General features: G+C 40.2%; 1 protein-coding gene across 1 annotated transcript in view; it reads right to left on the reverse strand.

Annotated features, from left to right (window-relative positions):
• LOC115142520 (neuroblast differentiation-associated protein AHNAK-like) overlaps positions 1-13,344 on the reverse strand; it is a 36,353-nt gene extending 23,009 nt beyond the window's left edge. The window contains 4 exon segments of the mRNA XM_065000696.1: positions 7,634-12,414; positions 12,531-12,703; positions 12,938-13,058; positions 13,339-13,344. Of these exon segments, the coding sequence (XP_064856768.1) occupies positions 7,634-12,414; positions 12,531-12,703; positions 12,938-13,058; positions 13,339-13,344 (5,081 nt within the window).
• Positions 13,345-16,038: the final 2,694 nt, after the last annotated feature.

Below are 16,038 nucleotides of genomic sequence, written 5' to 3' on the forward strand. Positions count from 1 at the left end.
GATATAGCAACAACACATTTCTGTAAACCCAATTAAGACAATCAAATATGTGCGATTTCTTTAAAACAGCATTTTAAGAGATCATATTTCTTAACAAACATGTATTTTCAAGTTTCAAAATCAGAAAGGTTGTGCGTCTTTAAAAAAATGTTTACAAAAAAATATTATTATTAATTTTGTTTATTCATAATTAAACATTATCAACAACTTACAACTACATCAAACATGTCTAAGAAAAAAAACGTAGGTTTAAACAAAAAACGACTAAATACATGCAAAAATTTAAAGATATATTTAAAACATTCATTTTTTAAAAGAACAACAATTCTAGTGCAATTGTATTCACTCAGAAAAACATCTCATTTGAATGATTCAGGAAGATGTTATTCTTTTTGTTATTCACTAAAGTTAATGTCTTAACAAGATTATTTAAATTCAATCCAAAATATAAAAAATTTTGGTATAGAATTATGGAATTTTTGTTTGTATATAAAGTATATGGCAACAAGAATTTAAAAAATCACAATCATTTCAATGGTCTTGTTATCATTGCAATAGTAACATTTTATATCCTTCATGTCAAAAACATGGCTAGTGTTCAAAAAGGTAAATATGTATTCTGCAAAGTTTTCCCAAAATCTATCACAGATATACATTCATAGAACAAGTGAGTCAGATTTTCACCTTTTTCACAGAAAACGCAGATATCAAATCAAATGTATTTATATAGCCCTTCTTACATCAGCTGATATATCAAAAGACTGTACAGAAACCCAGCCTAAAACCCCAAACAGCAAGCAATGCAGGTGTAGAAGCACGGTGGCTAGGAAAAACTCCCTAGAAAGGCTAAAACCTAGGAAGAAACCTAGAGAGGAACCAGGCTATGAGGGGTGGCCAGTCCTCTTCTGGCTGTGCCGGGTGGAGATTATAACAGAACATGGCCAAGATGTTCAAATATTCATAAATGACCAGCATGGTCAAGAAATAATAATCACAGTAGTTGTCGAGGGTGCAACAAGTCAGCGCCTCAGGAGTAAATGTCAGTTGGCTTTTCATAGCCAATCATTGAGAGTATCTCTACCTCTCCAACTGTCTCTAGAGAGTTGAAAACAGCAGGTCTGGGACAGGTAGCACATCCAGTGAACAGGTCAGGGTTCCATAGCCGCATGAAGAACAGTTGAAACTGGAGCAGCAGCACAGCCAGGTGGACTGGGGACAGCAAGGAGTCATCATGCCAGGTAGTCCTGAGGCATGGTCCTAGGGCTCAGGTCCTCAGAGAGAGAGAAAGAAAGAGAGAAAGAGAGAATTAGAGAATTAGAGAGAGCATACTTAAATTCACACAGGACACCGGATAAGACAGGAAAAATACTCCAGATATAACAGACTGACCCTAGCCCCCCGACACATAAACTACTGCAGCATAAATACTTGAGGCTGAGACAGGAGGGGTCAGGAGACACTGTGGCCCCATCTGATGATACCCCCGGACAGGGCCAAACATGCAGGATATAACCCCACCCACTTTGCCAAGGCACATCCCCCACACCACTAGAGGGATATCTTCAACCACCAACTTACCATCCTGAGACAAGACCGAGTATCATCGAGTATCATCGATATCATCAATGGCTGTTCCACTGGATGTCATAAGGTGAAAGCACCAATTTGTAAGTCGCTCTGGATAAGAGCGTCTGCTAAATGACTTAAATGTAAATGTAAATGTAGCCGCAAATAGCCACAAATTTGGACAACATAAAATTACATGGATATATCTTATGTAGAATCTTAAAGTGCACTTCCTTACATTTGTTTGGTATACAATATTTGTAAGGCATCAACCAAGCTTTTTTACAGACAATGTCAGGAATTAGCATGTTCAAGAATTTTTTTCTCTAGGCGTAAGTTGATTCCATGAATTGAAATTGTCTTATGTATTTATTACAACAATATTTATCAAGTAAGCCCACGCCTTCCAAACTGAGTTCTGGATAAGCTCTGTGATCATCACCAAAGCTAAGATGAGTTTTCATTAGTGTAGTTAGACTACAAGGAATGGCTTTGATCACAGAAATAAACTCCCTGAAAGGTATTGGAAACTATTCATATGCAAGAATTATTACCCCTGTTGTCGAAAACAACAAGAACAAAGTCAATATTCCTCTCATGCCAGCTAGGGTAGAACAATGACTTATTCCTCATAGTTATGTCTGAATTATTCCACAAAAGAGCTTTATGTGGGAAAAAATTGTGCAGGAAACATATTTTCCAGGACATTAAGATGGCGCTGAAGAGGATGGCTGATGTTTTACGGGCTCCTAACCAATTGTGCTATTTTGAGAGTTTTTTGCATTGTTTGTAACTTATTTTTAAACTTATTTTGTACATAATGTTGATGCTACCATTAATTATCGAAAATAACTTCTGGACATCAGAACAGCGATTACTCACCACGAACTGGAAGAAGCTTTTTCCTTTAACGAGTCAGACGAGAAGGATATGCTGCTCTCCCGGGAACAGACCCAAATCCCCATAAGAAGTGTGAAGAAAAGACAGAGGAAAAGAGGACGCAGATCGGGCTGCCTTCTGAGAATCCCTAGGCGAGCGAGTAAACTCCCACTGCCATCCATTCTACTTGCTAACATGCAATCATTGGAAAATAAAATTGATGACCTACGATTACGATTATCCTACCAATGGGACATTAAGAAATGTAATATCTTATGTTTCACCGAGTCGTGGCTGAACGACGACACAGATAATATAGAGCTGGCGGGATTTTCCATGCACCAGCAAAACAGAGAAGCTATGTCTGGTAAGACGAGGGGTTTGGGTGTGTGTCTTTTTGTCAATAATAGCTGGCATTCAATGTCTAATATTAAATAAGTCTTGAGGTATTGCTCGCCTGAGGTAGAGTACCTTATGATAAGCTGTAGACCACACTATCTACCAAGATAGCTCTCATCTATATTATTCGTAGCCATCTATTTACCACCACAGACCGATGCTGGCACTAAGACCGCACTCAACCAACTCTATAAGGCCATAAGCAAACAAGAAAATGCTCACTTAAATTATTTTTTACCTCATTTCTAATAGCATGTTACATGTGCAACAGAGACGCGTACAAAGCTCTCCCTCACCCTCCAAAATCTGAGCATAATTCTATTCTCCTGATTCCTGCTTACAAGCAAAAACGAAAGCAGGAAGAACCAGTGACTCGCTCAATACGTAAGTGGTCAGATGACACGGATGCTACGCTACAGGACTGTTTTGCTACCACAGACTGGAATATGTTCCGGGATTCATCCAATGGCAGTGAGGAGTATACCACCTCAGTCATCGGCTTTATTAATAAGTGCATCGATGACGTCGTCCCCACAGTGACCGTACGTACATATCCCAACCAGAAGCAACATCCGCATCGAGCTAAAGGCTAGAGCTGTCGCTTTCAAGGAGCGGACTCTAATCCGGACGCTTATGAGAAATCCCGCTATGCCCTCAGATGAACCATCAAACAAGCAAAGTGTCAACACAGGATTAAGATTGAATCCTACTACACCGGCTTTGATGCTCGTCAGATGTGGCAGGGCTTGCAAACTATTACGGATTACAAAGGGAAACCCAGACGTGAGATGCCCAGTGAAGCAAGCCTACCATGTGAGCTAAATGCCTTTTATGCTCGCTTCGAGGCAAGCAACACTGAAGCATGCACGAGAGCACCAGCTGTTCTGGATGACTGTGTGATAACGCTCTCGGTTGCCGATGTGAGCAACACCTTTAAACAGGTCAACATTCACAAAGCTACAGGGCCAGATGGAATACCAGGACGTGTACTCAAAGCATGCATGGACCAACTGGCAAGTGTCTTCACTGATGTGTTCAACCTCGCCCTAACTGAGTCTGTAATACCTACATGTTTCAAGCAGACCACCATAGTCACTGTGCCCAAGGAAGTGAAGGTAACCTGCCTAAATGATTACCACCCGGATACCCTAGACCCACTCCAATTCGCATACCGTCCCAACAGATCCACAGATGACGCACTCCTCACTGTCCTTTCCCACCTGGACAAAAGGAAAAGCTACGTGAGAATGCTGTTCATTGACCAGTGCCCACGAAGCTCATCACTAAGGAAGCTGGGACTAAACACCTCCCTATGCAACTGGACCCTGGACTTCCTGATGGGCCACCCCCAGGTGGTAAGGGTAGGCAACAATATGTCTGCCACGCTGATCCTCAACACTGGGGCCCCTCAGGGGTGTGTACTTAGTCCCCTCCTGTTACTCCCTGTTCACCCATGACTGCGTGGCCAAACACGACTCCAACACCATCATTAAGTTTGCTGACAACACAACAGTGATAGGCCTGATCACCGACAACGATGAGACAGCCTATAGGGAGGAGGTCAGAGAACTGGCAGTGTGGTGCCAGGACAACAACCTCTCCCTCAATGTGAGCAAGACAAAGGAGCTGATCGTGGACTACGGGAAAAGGCGGGCCGAATAGGCCTCCATTAACATCAACGGGGCTGTAGTGGAGTGGGTCGAGAGTTTCTTGTTCCTTGGTGTCCACATCACCAATGAACTATCATGGTCCAAACACACCAAGACAGTCGTGAAGAGGGCACAACAAAATCTTTTCACCCTCTGGAGACTGAAAATATTTTGCATGGGTCCCCAGATCCTCAAAAAGTTCTACAGCTGCACCATCAAGAACATCCTGACCGGTTGCATCACCGCCTGGTATGGCAACTGCTCGGCATCTGACCGTAAGGCGCTACAGAGGGTAATGCGTATGGCCCAGTACATCACTGGGGCCAAGCTTCCTGCAATCCAGGACCTAAAGGCGGTGTCAGAGGAAAGCCAATAAAATTGTCAAAGACTCCAGTCACCTAAGTCATAGACTGTTTTCTCTGCTACCGCACGGCAAGCGGTACCAGAGTGCCAAATCTAGGACCAAAAGGGTGCTTAACAGCTTCTACCCCCAAGCCATAAGACTGCTGAACAATTAATCAAATGGCCACCAGACTATTACATTGACCCCCCCCTATTTGTTTTGCACTCTGCTACTACTCACGATTTATTATCTATGCATAGTCACTTCACCCCTACCTACATGTAAAAATTACCTCAACTAACCTGTACCCCCGCATACTGCCTTGGTACCGGTACCCCCTGTATATCGCCTCGTTACTGTTATGTTATTGTGTTACTTTTTACTTCAGTTTATTTGGTAAATATTTTCTTAACTATACTTGAACTGAACTGTTGGTTAAGGGCTTGTAAGTAAGCATTTAACGGTAAGGTCAACACTATATTCGGCGCATGTGACAAATAAAGTGAATATAATTACATTTCAGTAAAAATGACCTCCCAACTTATTAAACATATTGTTTGGAATGAAATACCAGAAATACCAGAAATGTCGTGCAGTGATTCCAAAGATATTGTACTGATGATGTTTATGTTGTGTAGAGTCAAGTGTGGTAAGACTACCACCTAGCGGTGGGAGGTAAAAATCTCTAATAGGTGAAGCAATACTATAATTTTTAAATCAAACTAATAAATAAATAGTTCTACAAAAATAGCAGTTGAGTTAAATGTTTTATCATACTTGACAGAATGAATTTTCCAGATGTTATTTTCAAGTCCAAAAATATGGGAAATAAGGCCTACTGTCAGGATCGGGTCAGAATAATGTTGCCTAGGCTAATGCAGTTGGAAGTTGTTTTGAATTCATTGTTTTCTTGCATTATCCTTTTGTGACTAGGGGGCAGTATTTTCATTTTTGGAAAAAATAACGTTCCCGTAGTAAACGGGATATTCTGTCAGGACAAGATGCTAGAATATGCATATAATTGACAGCTTAGGATAGAAAACACTCTAAAATTTCAAAAACTGTAAAAATATTGTCTGTGAGTATAACAGTCAGGATCGGGTCAGAATAATGTTGCCTAGGCTAATGCAGTTGGAAGTTGTTTTGAATGAATTGTTTTCTTGCATTATTGTAAAGACAAAACAAATTATTTTAATACAGCAAGTGTACAGTTAAAACACCTTTTCAAATAGCTTTTCATCCATTTTGTAAAACAATTTGACAAAATGTGAACCCTTTACACATTCATAACAAATACCAATCAATTTACATAAAAAGAACAACTAAGTTCAAGTAACAGAAGTGTTCTGCATTATGTTTCAACAGAAGATTGTGATTAAAACAAGCCTAAAATTACATTTAGTCAGTTATCTGAATGCTATGTAAGCTTTGTAAGTTTTGACCCTTTTAAGTTCTCAGCTTCTGGAACTTTAAGGTCCACATTTGATGAACTGAAGTCGAGACTTCTGAGTGTATGAGATCTACGGTTTGACTCTTCCTTGTGCCGATTTTTCAGGCTCCCAGTTCCGTTTGGTACATCATCTTTGACATGTATGGGAAATACTTTGCAGTGATCAAATATTATTGATCTTCAGAAATGTTGGGGTTTGAACCATGAGTCAAATTTGTCATGGACATAACAATTTTAGACTGTTTTTTATCTGTCGGTTTCACCAGCTGGTGCTTTCCTATGATGTTTATTGCCCTTGCGGTAAGTTCTTCTCTAATTAAAATATGGTTGTGAAACCACTAATCCACACTTTGGGGTGGGAGTTTAGGGACTGAGGCATTAATACTGGGAAAACTTGAGTCTATATCTGGTATTCTTGTATAACTACCCAGTTTAGAAGTCTTGCATTTGGGAATTTAGAATTTCACTGTGAGGTCATCAAGATTAAGGTCTGAACCTCTCAGATACACCAGACACTTGGTAATCAACTTTTGGCAAATCAATACCTGCAATGGGATAACTAGCTCTTCCTTTGACCTTCCTAGACTTCCCAACAGGCACATGTATATGTACTCCACCTGGCATATCAAATATTTTATATGCGTTCCACCTGGGATATCAGATTTGCGTTTACTATGAGATGCCACTTTGTATTCTGGGCTTCTGATATCAGCTTTGGGTATGCTCAGGCTGACATCTGGGTGACTAACTTTCAAGTCTGGTGCTTTTATATTCACTATAGCCTTTGGAGGAGAAATGTAACTTGTTTTCATAAAGTCCATATCTGATACTGCCCTTCAATTGCGACTTCCAAACTGAGGCAATTTAATGACAAACATTTATGTCTAAATCTGGACTACCAATCCTCATGTTTACTTTCAGGGTTGACAAACTCAGGTCCAGTCCCTCAATGTCTCCATCTATTCCAGCATCTAGACCTTTCAGACCAGAATTTAGGCATTTTGAGGTTAGGCATTTTGAATTTCCAAGATGGTGAATCAATGTTTATATCTGGAGTGTCTAAATCTATGTTAGGGGCTTTTAAGTCAATTGCAGGTAGGTCCAGATCTGGTGAACCAATCCAACCTTCATCTTTGACAATTTAACCTAGGTCAGCACTGATGCCATGATCTGGTTCTTTTGGTGTAGACAACCCAAATGTAGGCATTTTGAATGTAGGAGTGTTGATGTCAAAATCAGAGGCTTTGATGCTATCACTTGGCCTCTCTATGGTTGGAACTCTGAATCTACCTGAGGGCATATCTGGAACATTGAGGTCTAGTTTGGGGTTTTTGTGATGACCCTTACTATAGTCTCAAATCTGGGGGACTGATTCCCCCTTTTAGCTTTGGGGCTGAAAGGTCAATATCAGGGAAGTCATAGCCAGGTTCATCTACATTTGGCCCAGATAGCCCAAAATCAGGCATCTTCAAATCTGGCATTTTTAGACCTGTTTTGGGATCTTTGAGGTTAGCTGTGGGGGCATTGATATCTATATCTGGGCCCTCTAAGTCTCCATCTATGTCAACATCTGGTCTCTTTAGGTCTCTAAATTTAAGCATTTTATATTTGGCCATTTTTAATTTCCCAGAGGGTTCATTGCTGTCAAGATCTGGAGCATTCACATCTAGTTCAGGGGCTTTGAGGTCAGCATCTGGTAAATTCATGTTTGGAACATCAATTCCCCGCTTAATGTTTGAAGCTTTGAGCCTCAAGTCTGGGGATTTTGACATTGTACCAGACAGCAAGAATGTGGGCTTTTTCAGTTTACCAGAGAGCCCATCGATGTCCAGATCAGGAGCATTAAGATCAACCTTTGGTTTCTTCAATGTAGGTACTTTGACTTTACCGGAAGGCATATTAAAGTTTACATCTGGTGCATTGATGTCTAGTTTGGGGCCTTTGAGGTCTCCATCTGGCAGATCCAAATATGGGGGACTTATTTCCCCTTTAAACTTGGGGGCTGAAAGGTCCAAGTCAGGCCCCTTAACTTTTGCTCCAGAGAAACCTAAATCTGGCATCTTGAAAGTTGGCATTTTGAATTTTCCTGATGGACTGTCAATATCAGCATCTGGAATGTTGAGGTCTGCTTTGGGCCCCTTGAGTTTGGGAGATGACAAATTCAGGTCTGGTCCCTCTATATCCCCAACTATGTCAATACTTGGCCCATTCATTCCAAATTTAGGCATATTCAGATTGGGCATTTTGAATTTCCCTGTGGGTGAATCAATGTCAATATCTGGAGTGTTTACATCTAATTTAGGGGCTTTGAGGTCCATGTCTGGTATATCCATATCAGGGGCATCAATCCCACCTTTAATCTTTGGCATTTTTAGATTGAACTTTTGTGATTTCGCACCTCCATTTATGTCTACATTTGGTCCTTTTGGCATAGTACCTGAAAGCCCAAATTTGGGCATTTTCAGTTTACTAGAGGGAGTGTCAACATCAAAGTCTTGAGCATTGAGATCTAGTTTGGGCCCTTTGAGATGACCCTTAGGTAGTCTCAAATCTGGGGGATTGATGCCCCCTTTTAGCTTTGGGGCTGAGAGGTCAATATCAGGTAAGTCATAGTCAGGTTTGTCTACATTTGACCCAGATAGCCTGAAATCAGGCATCTTCAAATCTGGCATTTTTAGACCTGTTTTGGGACCTTTGAGGTTAGCTGTTGGGGCATTGATATCTATATCTGGGCCCTCCAAGTCTCCATCAATGTCAACATCTGGTCCCTTTAGGCCTCTGAATTTAGGTATTTTAAATTTGGGCATTTTGAATTTCCCAGAAGGTGCATTGATGTCAGAATCGGGGGGATTTCCATCTAGTTTAGGGGCTTTGAGGTCAGCATCTGGTAAATGCATGTCTGGGGAATCAATTCCCCCCTTTATCTTTGAGGATTTGAGATTCAGTTTAGTGGATTTGGGAATTTTACCAGACAGACCAAATTTGGGCATTTTCAGTTTACCAGAGGTGACGTTAATGTCCAGATCAGGAGCATTCAGATCAACCTTTGGTTTCTTCAATGTAGGTACATTGACTTTACCTGAGGGCATATTACAGTTTGCATCTGGTGCATTGAGGCCTAGTTTTGGGCCTTTGAGGTCTCCATCTGGCAAATTCAGATCTGGTGGACTAATTTCTCCTTTAAACTTGGGGACTGAAAGGTCCAAGTCAGGCCCCTTAACTTTTGGTCCAGAGAATCCTAAATCTGGCATCTTGAAAGTTGGCATTTTGAATTTTCCTGGTGGACTGTCAATATCAGCTTCTGGAATGTTGAGGTCTGCTTTGGGACCCTTAAGATGGGGAGATGACAAGTTCAGGTCTGGTCCCTCTATATCTCCATCTTTGTCAATATGTCCCCCCTTCATTCCAAATGTAGGTATATTCAGATTGAGCATTTTGAATTTCCCTGTGGGTGAATCAATGTTAATATCTGGAGTGTTTACATCTAATTTAGGGGCTTTGAGGTCTATGTCTGGTATATCCATATCAGGGGCATCAATCCCACCTTTAATCTTTGGCATATTTAGACTGAACTTTGGTGATTTCGCACCTGCATTTATGTCCAGATTTGATCCTTTTGGCATAGTACCTGAGAGTCCAAATTTGGGCATTTTCAGTTTACCCGAGGGAGCATCAACATCTAAATCTGGATCATTGAGGTCTAGTTTTAGGCCTTTGATTTTACCTTTATGTAGTCTCAAATCTGGGGGATTGATTCCCCCCTTTAGCTTTGGGGCTGAGAGGTCAATATCCGGTAAGTCATAGTCAGGTTCATCTACATTTGGCCCAGATAGCCCGAGACCAGGCATCTTCAAATCTGGCATTTTTAGACCTGTTTTGGGACCTTTGAGGTTAGCTGTGGGGGTATTGATATCAATATCTGGGCCCTCCAAGTTTCCATCAATGTCAACATCTGGTCCCTTTAGGCCTCTGAATTTAGACATTTTGAATTTGGGCATTTTGAATTTACCAGAGGGTGCACTGATGTCAAGATCTGGGGTATTCACATCTAGTTCAGGGGCTTTGAGGTCAGCATCTGGAAAATTCAGGTCTGGGGAATCAATTCCCCCTTTTATCTTTGAGGATTTGAGATTCAGTTTAGTGGATTTTGGCATTTTACCAGACAGTCCAAATCTGGGCATTTTCAGTTTACCAGAGGTGACGTTAATGTCCAGATCAGGAGCATTCAGATCAACCTTTGGTTTCTTCAATGTAGGTACATTGACTTTACCTGAGGGCACATTAAAGTTTACATCTGGTGCATTGAGGTCTAGTTTGGGGTCTTTGAGATCTGTCAGATTCCGATCTGGGGGACTAATTCCTCCTTTAAACTTGGGGGCTGAAAGATCTAAGCCTGGAGTCTTTGCCTCAAAGTCATGCACTTTAACCTTTGGTCCAGAGAAACCTGAATCTGGCATCTTGAAACTTGGCATTTTGAAATTCCCTGATGGACTTCCAAAATCAGCATTTGGAATGTTTAGGTCTGCTTTGGGACCTTTGAGATTCATTGAGGGTGCTTCTATGTCCAATTTTGGTGCAGACAAGTTCAGGCCTGGCCCCTCTAGATCTCCATCTTTGTCAACATCAGGTCTTTTCATGACAAATTTAGGCATCTTCATTTTGGGCATTTTGAATTTCCCTGTGGGTGAATCAATGTCAACATCTGGAGTTTTTACATCTAATTTAGGGGCTTTGAGGTCAATGTCTGGTAAATCCATGTCAGGGGCATCAATCTCACCTTTTAACTTTGGTGATTTCACACCTGCATTTATGTCTAGACCTCGTCCTTTTGTCAATGTGCCAAAGAGATTGAATTTTGGCATTTTCAGTTTACCAGAGGGCCCATCGATGTCCAGATCAGGAGCATTCAGATCAACCTTTGGTTTATTCAATGTAGGTACTTTGACTTTACCTGAGGGCATATCTATGTCAAAATCTGGAGCATTGAGGTCTAATTTGGGGCCTTTGAGGTCTACATCTGGCAGATTCAAATCTGGGGGACTAATTCCCCCTTCAAACTTGGGGGCGGAAAGATTCAAGTCTGGAGTCTTTACCTCTAAGTCGGGCCCTTGAACATCTGGCCCCGAGAAGCCAAAGTCTGGCACCTTTAGACTTGGTATCTTTAATTTTCCAGATGGGCTACCAACATCCAAGTCTGGCCATTTTAATTTGGAAGATAATAAGCTCAGATCTGGTCCATCCAAGTCTCTATCAATGCCAACATTTGGTCCTTTAGGGCCCGAAAGGCCGGATATAGGCATCTTAAACTTTGGCATTTTGAATTTTTCTGAGGGTGCGTTGATGTCAATATCTGGAGTGTTTACATCTAATTTAGGTGATTTTAGGTCGACATTGGGTAAGTCCAAGTCAGGTGCATCAAGTCCGCCTTTTATCTTGGGAGCTTTGAGAATGAGTTTTGGTGTTTTTACATCATCATCAATTCCCAGATCTGTTCTTTTTAGGCCAGTAACGTCAAATTTGGGCATCTTCAGTTTACCAGAGGGGGCATCCACATCGTAATCAGGAGCTTTGAGTTCTGCATGTGGTTTCTTTAGTTTGAATTTACCTGAGGGTATATCAATATCTGGAGTACTGAGGTCAGGCAAACTGACATCTGATAGACACATCTCAACCGCTGAGAGGTCCAGGTCTGGATTCCTAACTCTTGGTCCAGATATAGCAAAGTCAGCCATTCCAAGACTTGGTGTTTTTATCTTCCCAGATGAGATACCAATGTCTGAATCTGCCAATTCTAGATCTATTTTGGAACCTTTAAGGTCTACTGAAGGTAAATCTGAGATATTGACATCAAGATCAGCTCCTAAAGACCCATTCAAATGAGCTAGAGAGAGATCTGATGTACTCATGTTGGCATTAGGCAATGAATGTTCTCCACCAGGAGCATCGAGAGTCACTGTAGAGTCTGTTCCTCTGACATTAGGCTTGGCCCAGAGAGGTCTCGGTTCCTTGCCTTTCACCTGTCCATTAGGAGAGCCTCTTTCCCCAGAAGCTGTAGGTTGTCCAGAGCTGTCCTCTTTCATGAACTTCTTTATTTTGGCATTGAGTCTGTTATAGGAATCCTTCAGCATCTGCAAAGAGAAAGCTATCCAATAACAATGGATATAATTGATCTAACAACCTTTTGAAAATGTACTTTATTTGTTATTCAGCTAATTCTGTTGAACTTTAAATGTATTCCACAAACCTCCTCTGGTGCTTTGATGCTGTCCAAGGTCGCCATACTCTTGCGCAAATTATTTTTTGTCAGAACTTGAACCTTCTCATCAAATCCATTATCATCCATCAGCTTCAGTATTTTCAACACATCGTCTTTTGAAAGTTGGTCAAAGTTGATTGTGGCACCCACAATTTCATCTCCTGAAAAAATAACATTTCTCAAAGTGAAACACAGTTAAAGCATGTTGACTGAAAATGTCAATGATTCTAAATGTGGCCTTAAAAAAAGCTATGTATTTTATTGATGCACAAAAGTCAGAGAAAAATCACAAAATTGAAAGCTCAAGTTTTTTTATGGGGGGGGGGGGGGGGGGGGGGGGGTGTTGAGACTCAACAACATTTTTATACATTAAATAATAGACTCAAAAGTCATACCTTCCTTGAGCCCCTGATTGGCCAAGGAGCCATCGACAACACTGGAGACGACCAATCGTCCTTTATCTGATTCCTCCAGCATCAGCCCCCCAGAGGGCCTCCTCCCGCTGCGGACACCTGCCTAAAAGCAGACATACAGTACAAACATAGTTATAAGAAATGTGCAGACAGGCGTGTGGCCTCAGTGTTGGTCATGTTTCAATAACCCAATCATCAAATGCCGACAATAAACAATAAACTTACAAATACATGTTATTTACAAATCTATAATACACTAACTTTTTTAAATAGATGTTTGAAATGGCATGCACTTCTAGAAAGTAATGCTGAGGCATAGGTGTTTTTCAAAAAGTAAGTTTCATGTTGCTTAGCTTATTGTGTTGGAATATGCTTTTTATTACCATCATCATGGCTAATGAATGAATGATCTCACATACCATGATCCTTTATGAAAAGCTATTCTGTCTAAACCTGTTGAGGAGGAAAGAATCTCTTGAAAATAAGTGCTCAACTTGGTTTCATGCTATAATAATCCAAAGTAGTCTAAATACAGCATCATACTTTCATAGCCTTCAAGAGTATCAGTTGCAAAGAAATAACAAAATTAGACAATAATGTCACAGCTCATTTTACCCCTTTGAACATAAAACACTAAATCAGCTGAAACCATAACTAAAGGGGAGCTATGGGGGATTGATAACCTGTTTACATATGCAAATTGGCAGATGGTTGACACCCAGGTAGCTGTCCATTTGAGGTATTCGAGGTATGGCCTTGGGACATGGAGTGAACAACAGGAACAAGTTTTTCCAGTGATATATATAGATATATATATATATACAGCGCACAATAGTCGGGTGTTTCCTTTTTAAAAGTAAACTCAGAAATGACCACACCCAACAGTTTCTATTATAAAAAGCTTGCCATGGCAGGGGCTCAAATAAAGCGATTTGTGAACGACCGCTTCAGGTATGTTCTTTCAGGTCCTGTAAGTGATTTGTGTCACATGCTTCGTGAGACTGCTGCTCTATGAACAATAATGTGTTCCACATTTATCATAATCATCATCATCATCATTAACTTCATCATCAAATAATGTACACCCAAAACATGAATATGTACAAATATGAATCACTCAGACTTATTAAACTATGTGTTTCAATATTCCCCTATTGCTTTTAAGTCAGCCATAATGTTTTGAATGGAATAACTTTCATTCAGGAGCAGAGATTGAATAACTACAGGTAACAATAACTACAGGTAACTGCCAAAAATAATGGAAACTCTTGAATAAATAAAGGATACAAGATATATTGATACAAAGTATGCTGGGCAGGTCATTAATTTGGCCATCATTTTGACTACCATGGCTACGCCCCCATCCACAGGGCATGAGTGGTCACTGAATGGTTTGATGAGCATGAAAACAATGTAAACCAAATGCCATGGAGTGGCACCTGAAACAGTATTTTACACCACCATCAACAAAACACAAAATTATGGAATTTCCAGTGGAAAACTGGTGTCGCATCCTTCCAACAGAGTTCCAGACACTTGTAGAATCTATGCCAAGGTGCATTGAAGCTTTTATGGCTCATGATGGCCCAACACTTATGTTGGTGTTTCCTTTATTTTGGCAGTTATCTGTATATGCCCTCAAAGAGGGCATAAGCTAAAAGCTGCAAACATGGCAATTTATTGACATTTACTCTGTTCAAATAATTCCTATTATTTGACTTTCATTCACATTGTGCAGAGTTGTAAGAGATTAGAGGCTGACTGAGATTTTCTCCAAGTCTAAGGTTGTATTTGATGAGCTCTCTATTCACTCAAGACAAACTGTATGCTTGTGAATATTTAACTTTTAATGTAGTATGTACTGTATGTACTGTACTGTACATACTACTGTACAAAAATATTTCAGAGTGTCTCTTCTAAATGTATGATTTATCCTACTCTATATGCATCCTTAATATCTTTTTTCAGGTATAAAATGTTTCAGATCAGCATATTAAAACATCATCCATAACACCGTGGCTGTACTAAATTCTACAGGGACTTCAGGTTACGAAAAAAAAGAAGGTATGGGAACTGTAAAAATATCTGAACATTATGAAGTGGATATGAACACACACGTACTCAATTACATGCTTGCTTACACATACGGACTTATACATACACACACACACCTGATCTCGCTCTCTTCTCTCACTCTCTCTTTTTCTCCTTCTCTTCTCTCTCTATTTATTTTTTAATTTTTAATTTCACCTTTATTTAACCAGGTAGGCTAGACACTTGTAGAATCTATGCCAAGGTGCATTGTCAAGAACTGTTTTATAATTTCATGTGTTTATTGTTTGTCTATCTTATTTATGTATTTGTCTACAAGTTTATACATGTTTACAACAAGCAAGGGGAAGATATCAGAATAGGGGCATTAGGGAATAATAACATATTGTACGGAATACATTTGTACTGTAGTGGATCCGTCTCTAAGTAGTGCAAGGTCTCTTTCATGATCATGTGAAACGTCAATTGCTATGGAAATGCTGGGATGTATTTTTCAATTATGTTAAAGGTAATTATGATGCAACTATGATGGTGATACAATATGGATTACAATTATCATCATGAATATTAAGGCTATACGCACTACATGTTACACAAATTGGCAGAGTTATAATTTATTTGGACATCACACATTATAGTCTTACTCTTATACAGACATTGTACACACTCTCACTATATCACATCCAATATCATACACATTAACCTACTCAGATTTGCTACTGTCATAGCTGAATCAGAATTAGTTTGGTAACATAGATAAATTTACTTTATACTTGTCATTAGAATGTCTTATTTTGGACTATACTGTTGGCAGTTGCATTTTCCTCTCTCTTCTCTAGGGAAAAGTCACTTGGGGCCCAGAGAGGGGAGAGGTCAGGCTTGTCTTTTACATGTCTGGTAATAGGCAGAATATCAGAAAGGGAGAAGTCAGAATTGAACATTGTCTTCATATGTGAATGTATCTGTTAAACCATGTGATGGGGAGATGTCGTGGAAAATGGCAAGATTATGTTATAGTGCTTGTAAGATTA

Source organism: Oncorhynchus nerka, linkage group LG15 (genome assembly GCF_034236695.1).
Source record: "Oncorhynchus nerka isolate Pitt River linkage group LG15, Oner_Uvic_2.0, whole genome shotgun sequence".
In the NCBI taxonomy this organism is placed as follows: domain Eukaryota; kingdom Metazoa; phylum Chordata; class Actinopteri; order Salmoniformes; family Salmonidae; genus Oncorhynchus; species Oncorhynchus nerka.